General features: G+C 30.5%; 1 protein-coding gene across 2 annotated transcripts; it reads right to left on the reverse strand.

Moving 5' to 3' along the window:
• Positions 1 to 2404: 2404 nt before the first annotated feature.
• LOC110690196 (heavy metal-associated isoprenylated plant protein 5-like) lies at positions 2405 to 7031 on the reverse strand. Of its 2 annotated transcripts, none has more exons than XM_021867030.1 (5): positions 6865 to 7031; positions 6597 to 6747; positions 5888 to 6165; positions 4164 to 4251; positions 2405 to 3289 (listed from the first exon to the last, which is right to left on the reverse strand). In XM_021867030.1, exons 2-5 carry the CDS (start codon positions 6649 to 6651, stop codon positions 2760 to 2762), a joined length of 951 nt encoding a protein of 316 aa, XP_021722722.1. In that variant the 5' UTR covers positions 6652 to 6747; positions 6865 to 7031; the 3' UTR covers positions 2405 to 2759. The 2 variants fall into 2 exon arrangements, with proteins under 2 accessions (XP_021722722.1, XP_021722721.1); XM_021867029.1 differs by having other exon boundaries at positions 6860 to 7031.
• Positions 7032 to 9223: the final 2192 nt, after the last annotated feature.

Consider the following 9223-nt stretch of genomic DNA (forward strand, 5'->3'; position numbering starts at 1 on the left):
TCAGTTCAGCTTAATTCAGTTCCGTTCAGTTCAATTCAGCTGAGTTCAGTCAATGAGAACAGACCCTAATTTGACATATAACAACACATTTATAAATGAAAATTGAGTTGCAAATTTTGAAAAAATCATGAAAAAAAATTAAGAAAACACTCCTTCAGCATCTGACGACTTTTTTGTACTCTTCTTATTCACCATTGCAAAATCAAACACTACAAAAAGGAAAACAAAAACAAAATACAAAAACCTAAAAATCGAAGAATCAAAACAACTAAAACTAACAAAAATTAAGTAAAATTAAGTAAACAAACCTGAATGCAGCAAATAACAACTTCACAAGTGAAAGGGACGAGAGAAAATCGCCGATTAAAGAGATGTTGAAGAGAGAGAAAATCGCAGGTTGAAGAGAGAGAAAATCGCTAGTTGAGGAAGAAAGAAGAGAGTGAAAGAAGTTTTTAAATGAATGAGGAAGAGAGAAAATTTTGAAGTTAAAGTTTCTGGCACGCGTGAATGTGTGATTAAATAAGGAAACAAAATTGTTATTTGTTGCCCAACCCGATTTACACTAATTAGTGTAAATTGGATGTTACGGAGTAATAAACATTTGTGATCATATTTATAATTTAGTTATGAATTTTAAAATCAATTTCCACATAACAAACTAACATCAACTAATAAAATCACATTATTAATTACATAAAATTAATTAAAAAAATGTCTAAAAGAAGCAATAAGTTAATCAAAATTTTATGCAAAAAATCTTTTAGTGAGACTTATTTTTAAAATACCTGTGCCATTCGGTCTTACATTTAGAAAAAATAGACCCAGCTTCAATTTGGCCAATAATTTGATCGGACTTATATTAGGCAATGCGTGCAATTCACACTCGTTTTTCGCGTTTTATCCCCCTTCTTTTCATATTTTTCTTTTATTCCACCTAATTAATTTTTAGAACTTAAACCATCAACTTTTTTTTTTGAAAGGAAAACCATCAACTACTCTCTTCCATGTGGCCTGTGTTTTTTCTCTTTTGCCTTCTTCAATTCAAATACCAACTAGTGTGTGCTCTGTGCCATACCCCAAATTACTATTTTGTACTTTATACTTCTTAAATTTGATAATTATGTTAAACTATTTGTATAGCAAGTGTGTGATCCAGACGTTTCTTTGGATGTTACGGTTTTTTTACCTCATATGTATCCTCATATGTATTTATTTTTTAATCTTGTGAAAAAAAATAAATAAAATAACCTCTAATTTGAAAAGAATATATAATGCTAATTATGTAAAATTTAAAACTCTAATAAAAGTTGGTTGAGATGGTAAGTGTATAACCGTTATTTGTTTGAGATTGTCGGTTCAAATGTAGATCAAACCATAATTTATTTTGTTAAATAAAGTTGCAAGCTTACGTGTCGCATGTATTTTGAATAGTGACGTGGCCTTGTAACATGGTGTCTTATACGTTTAAGAGTGCCACGTGACACAATTCCTGTAAAAGGAACACCTTATATTATATTGTATAGATGTTTTTGTTTGTAACTAGCTTTTTGGCCCGTTCAATGCACAACTTGTTACTTGGGTTAATTATTTTCATATGTTTTTTTTGGGTTAATTATTTTCATATGTAGGTATGCTTTTATACGAAGTAGTTTTTTATTTCTAAAACTTAAAAGAAAAAAATAGTGAGAGTAGAACTGTGAAGAAGATGAAGGAATTTAGTTAGATATATATACATGAAGATTGTGGGATATGAAATGACATATTAGTTTAAATTATATTTAAAGTCTATGAGATTAAAAGACAATTTTTATTATAATTCATATGAATATGTAATATGTACTAATTAATTGAACTCTATTTTATTATGGTGGAAATGAAACACTTCATTTTCTTACTTGAATTTACAAGTTGTACAATGCATTAAGACTTAAACAAAAATATTAAAGGAGGTGATAAGTGGCATATGGGGGTATCGAGTGACTTGTGAGGTCATGTGTCATATGAATAATTTGTGGTTTGTGTTTTTAAATACTAAGTATAGATATAGATATAGATATAAATGAGAATTTTGACCAAAATGAGTTGATTTTTATTCAAGAATTTAGAGGGTTGGCTATGTTGATTCCTTAATTTGGTTGATTAAAGTTGAATTCGTTAATTTGTAAAAAGCTTAAATTGGAGCTATTTCAAATTGTATTCTGAATATCAATCCAAATATCAGTTATCAAATATTAAGTTTTGCATTGTTATGTATCATTTCAAATGTCCAAATAACAAAACAACTACAATAAATTATATAATCTGATAATTTTAGTAAACATATTTATTCAAACATCCAACACAATCAAGTAGGCCAAAACATAAACCAACAAATATAAACATCTAATTAGCAAACAAGGCAATATGATCATAAAACCAAGTATCAAAGTGTTATTATTGATCATCACATTAATATGTACAAAAGCAAAAACATTTCTAATTTTCTATAAATCTTCAGTCATTTTACCACCTCTTTTCCATTCTTACCAACACAAAAATTTTACATATTAAGTATTAAAGTAATCTCCTTTCCACTCCCATGCTATTGCTAATACATAATTTTCCAAGAGAAAAAGAGCAGAAAAGGCCAGGCTAGCTAACTCAGCTCTTGTTAGATATATTATCATCCTCCATTAAGATTTGCCTCACTAAATAAGTATATACAAGTTTAATAAGTGGTAGAATTAGACTAAACCAAAACAATCCATATCCTAACCCGATCACATAATAGAACAGGCGTTCGGATTCTCATCACTGAACATCTGAGGTGGCTGAGAGTACTCGGGTTCGTGCCAATAATCTGTAACTTGGTGACTATAGCTGCTGCTTTCCCCATGCTGCCTTGGGTCATAAGTGTATGCATGAGCACCAAACCCATAAGCATAAGGATTATACTCCATTTTGTTAACCTCAATTTTAGTCACATTTTCTGCCTTTCCTTCTCCCGCGTCTTTCTTTCCTCCTCCACCACCGCCTTCCTTGTTCTCACCGCCTCCTTTAGCCTTTTCACCACCTTCTTTCGGCTTATCAGATGCTCCACCACCACCTTCTTTAGGTTTTTCTTTATCTCCGCCGCCACCTTCCTTGCCTTTCTTGTCACCACCGCCTCCTTCATCCTTCTTTGCCGGAGCAGCAAGCTCTACATTTCTCTTTAGCTTTACATTCAAGTAAGGTAGCATCTCTTTCATGTTCATTGACCCCTTGACCGTGATTGTATCCTTTTGTAAGTCCACATTAACATCTTGTACACCTACCAAATCAAAACAAATATCATTAATAATTTACCAAAAAGAAAAAGTTCCTTTGCTATCTTTTGTTTCAATTTGAATTTTAATAAGTTCGACTACGAAAATTAGGTTTAAATTCTCTCAATTGTACAAGAAAGTTCCTTATTAAAAAGTTAAGTTAGGTGCCTTCGTCATTACTTGTTAGACGCGTCAATTAGACACTCTTACAATTGAGAGGAAGAATCAAATTTTTTTTCTATGCACAAATGCTTGAATAGTGACACCGTGTACCTCATAATAACACTTCCAAATTCTACTATTCTAAAAGTTTGTTTTATGGTCCACTTAAATTATTATAGTACAAGTTCTCAAAAAAAAAAAAAAAAAAAAAAAAAAAAAAAAAAAAAAAATTATTATAGTACAAAATTTGAAAATAACTATTTATATCAAATTTCTTAAATTATCATATTGAAATTGAGTAGTTGTGAGGATGAGAAAAAGTTAAATTAATAAAGAGATTTATAAAGTAAAACAACTAATCATTAACGTCCAAACATACTAATTATAAAAAGTAAAATGATTTTTTCAATCTAATGTCTTTAATTATTACAAGGATATAAAAGTCCAACAATAACACAATATCATCAAATTAATTTTTCAAAGGTAAGAAAAAGAAATATTAGAAAACCTATTCACGAGTTTTACATAACACAGTAACACTTGTACCAAATTATATTTCTCACTGTCACCGTAAGAAAAGTATGAAAATTGAAAAATATGTACTCATATTAGTCGTATGAAATATGAAAATAATGAAGTTTCTAGTGAATTTAATTAGCACAAAAATGGTGATTGGCTAGTAAAGCATGCTAAAGTTTGTAAACCAAAATCACTCACCATCACACTTAGCGACAATTTTCTTAATTTTCTGAGCACATCCTTCACAGTGAACCCTCGTCTTCAATAATACGGTAGCGACTTGAGGCTGCATAAACCAATTATTTTTAATATAAAGTTAGTAAATGTCAATCAACAAAAAAAATTATTAATGACTATACACATACATCATCTACCTTAATTTCTCCAATAATTAATAATTTTAATAAAATTTTATTTAAAGTTAATCAGCATCAAATACAGATTAAGACTAATAATTTATACTTTTCTCTATACCAATTCATTAAATATATCACTATCAATACTTACACGGATGAACTAACAAGTATTGTATAGAAATTAAAAATTAATTTAGAAACATGAAAGGTTTTTAAATAATTATATTCCGTGATTAATTATTCAAATTATAGCTAAACTAATCCCACCAATTGTAATTACGTAATCAACATAATCGAATCGTTTCTTTTCGTCCACACATGATCCTAAGCCAGAAGAAATATGATAACGCGACAAATACGTTAGCTGTGCTTGATTACAAAAACACTTAAATTATTAATCTGATTACGTTTGATAATCATTATTAGTGGATTGGCCTTATTAGAATGGAGGAAAGAAAACAAAAACAAAAACTACCAAACTATTAATTAATTGATTTTACTTTGTGCAACAATATCCTTTCGGCATGAATCAAGTTGGACCTTCGGTTAAAATGTTATAATCAAACAATAAATAGTCTATATGGAAGGCTATGAATTTTCGAAGGTAGAAAACGAAATATTCTATTCACTCGAATCTGTAAGTCACATTTGACGGTGTAATTAATAGTTTAAACTAGTGATGTGACAACTAAATTAAAATACAAATATAGGAGAGTATTTGCTAGGTCTCACATAATAGGTGGCATAATGTGACATTCTCTCTAACAAAAATATGAAATCAATTACGAAATATTAGTATTTTTAATTTCGAGCACACGGAATATACGCTATTAGTCGATCATGAGCACGCTCCTAGCACACACACACTGGTTCTATCCTATCATAGTTTCAATTAGATAATAGGTTGACATTTTAACAACCATGAGATTCCCCCAAACATGGCATGTTAAATGTTAGAAATTCACAAATCAATATACTGTAACACTATTAGAAAATGTATATTTGATGCTTATACATTAAGCAAAACTCTTCAACTAATTTTTGGTAAGATATTACCATACGCTATACAAAACTAGTCATAGTAAACTTGATTTCTTAGATAAGTTCTTTTGTTGTGGATAAAGTAGACCCGATATTAACATGTTTAATACAAGCAACAAGCAAGATTTTATACTAAAGTTCACAACACAAAAGATGAAACATAAGAATATACCAAATATACCCTTCTTTTTGACATGTAATAGTAGTTACAAGTTACTCGTACAACATATAACCATTTACTCCAATAACTTGCATAAATTGATAAAAATATATAAATACAGGTCAAAATAAAACGTGAATTGTTGTAATTAATGTTAGTGAGTATACTATATCCACTTTCAGCTTTGTATATACTCCATATCATTTCCAATGAACTTTTATCAATCTTTTAAGCCAGACAATTAACCTTTAATGTGATCCAATTTGTGAACCATGTAAAACCACTAATAAAAATAAAGGAAGAAGTCAAAAACAGAGTAGCTCAAATTCTCAAAACAAAGAGAAATAATCAAATAAATAAAATACCTCTTTAGGCTTTTCCTTCTCTTTCTCCTTCTTATCCTCTGACTTCTTAACGTCGGATTTTGCTTCTGACTTTTTCTCACCGCCGCCGCCGCCACCATCAGACTTTTTCTCACCACCAGCCCCGCCTTCCTTATTAGGCGGTTTATTTGGTTGAAAAGATAACAATTCCACCTTCTTCTTAGTTTTCTCCTCCACTCTTTCCTTAATCTTTACTGGGTCCACTTTCCCAACCACCGTTAGTTTGCCTGCTGAACAATCCGTCTTTATACTCTCTACTCCTACAATTTCACACACCAAACAAACTTTTAGTAAAACAAATTTACAATTCTGCTGCAGCGCGTGGATAGAGCCTGAATGTAATGATGTAGACGAGATTTGATCTGATTACACCATACCAAACAAGTACTGCTATAATCAATTTACAATTCTGCGCAAACAGAATCTCCGGCAGAATGTAATGATGTAGGCGGGATTTGATAACAAACTAGTATTGGTAACGGACTAAAGGTTCTATTTATTTCAAAATTAAAATAAAATGATAAAAATTCGGAAATGTCCAAAACTGAAACGGAAAATTAGGAAGAAGAAAGAAATAACCGGTTGAATTAATTAATTAATTACAAGTGTAAATTGTGAAATTAAAAGTAAAATTAAATATTCATTAATTTCAATTTTTCAAGGACTTTTAGAAAACTCATTGAAATCTTACCATTAAAATTCTTGATTGATCGTCGGACTTTCTTAGCACAACCTTCACAATGCATATCAAACTTCAAAACAACGGTGGTTGAACCGCCGTCACCACCACCGCCGCCACCCTTTTTGGGTCCATCATTGTTCTTCTGATCTCCATCTTTTTTCTGCCCATATAACAAAATTCAAATTATTGATATAAAATTCAAATTATTGGTATAAAATTATGGAAAGATTAAAACTTTAATGAAGAAATGAAGAGAAATAAGGAAAACTAACCTCACCCATTAGTGAATTTGTTAGTAGAAGATGAAATTTCTAATTTCAGAATTATGGGTATGTTATTTTTTTTGTTGGAAAAAAAAATGACAAGGGTTTGTTTGTTTGGAGGGTAAGAAAAGTATTTTCTTCTCAAAGAGAGGAATTAATATTTGATCGAACAAGGAAATTGTCTAATTTGAGTGAATATATATAGATGAAGTTAAGGTGGAAATTTCCTAATTTATTTAATTATTTTTTAATTGCAACTTCTATTTATTTATTTTTATTTTTTATTATTATTTTTTTTTTTGAAACAATTTTTAATATTTTATAATAAAGGGTTAATTAAATAATGTGTGGGGTTATGCCATGCTGCCTTTCAATTCACCGTTTAAGGCGTTTAATTTTTTTATTTTTTCATGCAATGAATGGATGATGTTGTTGTACTAGAGTATGTATTAGTAGAGTAGTAGTATTAGATGTACCTCAAAGGTTAAAAAACAAGTAATAGTCAATCCACATTTTTTTTGTGGTTTTTTTTTGCTTTCTCATTTGTAAGAAACATAAAAATTGAATGTAGACATGTTTCTACATAAGTGTTGAGTATAGTTAAAGTCTTGACTATATTTATTACTCTGTATTACTTCTTTATTCAACCAATTAGATTGATGGTCCCTATATTTTTTTCCCTTAAAAATTTTCTACTCGTAGTTTATGTTATGTTTTGCACGATTTTCAATGTACAAATAAATTATACTTTGAGTTGTTAAAATGAAGGGAAATTCCCATTGGTACAGCCGTGGTTTTGACTTTTCCCATTGATACACTCCAAAAATTTTGTCTTTCCATCGGTAAACCCATGGTTTAGTTTTTTTCCCAACTGTGACTAACACCGTTAAAAAGTATTTCATTAAGTTAAAATAATTCAGAAAAAGACTATAATACCCCTTTTAAATATCTAATGTCTCGATTTGCGTGTCGAAAATTGTTCCATAGTTTTGGAAGTCATGTTAGTCCTTAACTCCAATGGTTAAAAAAAGGGACTACCTTGCAAATATTAAAACTCTTAAACTAATAGCTATACCATTGTTGCACATCTTGCTGATTAGCTTTGGCAAGCAAATTAGCTTTGTAGAGCTAATTAGCTTGGTAGATATTTATTAGATAAAAAATATTTTAAATTTAAAAATAAATTAATTTATAACTAGCTTAACCATTGGAGCAACAAATAGCTAGAATTGTTGTAGCTTAAAAAGATGATTTGGCATAACAAGCTATTATATGAATTAGCCAACCATTATAGTTGCTCTAAAGGATCCAAACCTCAAAATTAGCAAAAAAAAATTGTGCGTGTTAAAAAATGTCTCAATTTGGGTGCTATTATTTTTTTGTGATAGTAATTGTTTGGTTAATGTTTTAGGGGTCATTTTAATCCTTTAAGAACCTAAATCGAACTCGAAATTGTCAAAAAATTTAAGAAAATGTCTCGTTTTGCGTCTCATGACAAAACAAAAAATAAATATCATGACGTGCAAAATGAGATATTTTTGTTAATTTTTTGACAATTTCGAGCTCGATTTAGATCCATAAAGGGTCAAAATGACTCCTAAAACCTTAACCGAACAATTATTATCACAAAAAAAGCAATGGCACGCAAATCGAGACATTTTTTGACACGCGTATGAGACATTTGCGTTATTTTTGTTTGCTAATTCGAGGTTAATTTGGATCCTTAACGACTAGGACTCTCAAAAATTTAACCGAATAATTTTCGACACGCAAATCGAGACATTAGATGTTTAAAAGGGGTATTATAGTCTTTTCCTTAATTATTTTAACTTAATGAAATACTTTTTAACGGTGTTTAGTCACGGTTGGGAAAAAAGACCAAACCATGGGTATACCGATGGGAAGGAAAAAACTTTGGGTGTATCAATGGGAAAGTCAAAACCACGGGTGTACCAATGGGAATTTCCCTAAAATGAATTTGATTCGTACAATGTTTTGGCCAAGGAGCTAAATGTAAAAAATGATGATATAAAATATTAATTACAATGATTGATGCGTAATTTTGCAATGTATTTTCAAAAAAATTCAATGAAAACATTTTGTTACATTTCGTACCTATATAAATTTTAGAAGTTGTTATATACACCTGGGCGCATGGTACGCCTAATGGTACTCCTAGGGATGGCAGTGGGTCGGGTTAAATGGGAGACCCGCCCCAACCCCGCCCAAGTAAGGCGGAGATGGAGGGAGGTTTGGCGGGTGATGGGGCGGGGATAGGTATATATAAAATGTGTACCCGCCATGAGTGATGGGGCGAGTATGGATTTTAGAGTAGACCACCCCATATCTGCCCCACCCCGTACCCATCTTACC

Source organism: Chenopodium quinoa, unplaced genomic scaffold, assembly GCF_001683475.1.
Source record: "Chenopodium quinoa cultivar QQ74 unplaced genomic scaffold, ASM168347v1, whole genome shotgun sequence".
NCBI lineage: Eukaryota > Viridiplantae > Streptophyta > Magnoliopsida > Caryophyllales > Amaranthaceae > Chenopodium > Chenopodium quinoa.

Bases quoted from the DNA above. Each gene is read 5' to 3' on its own strand.
- LOC110690196 (XM_021867029.1), bottom strand. The intron at 6,166-6,596 runs GTAAGATTTCAA...GTGAAATTGTAG, and splicing joins ATCAATCAAGAATTTTAATG to GAGTAGAGAGTATAAAGACG. The intron at 3,290-4,163 runs GTGAGTGATTTT...TTGATTTGGTAG, and splicing joins AATTGTCGCTAAGTGTGATG to GTGTACAAGATGTTAATGTG.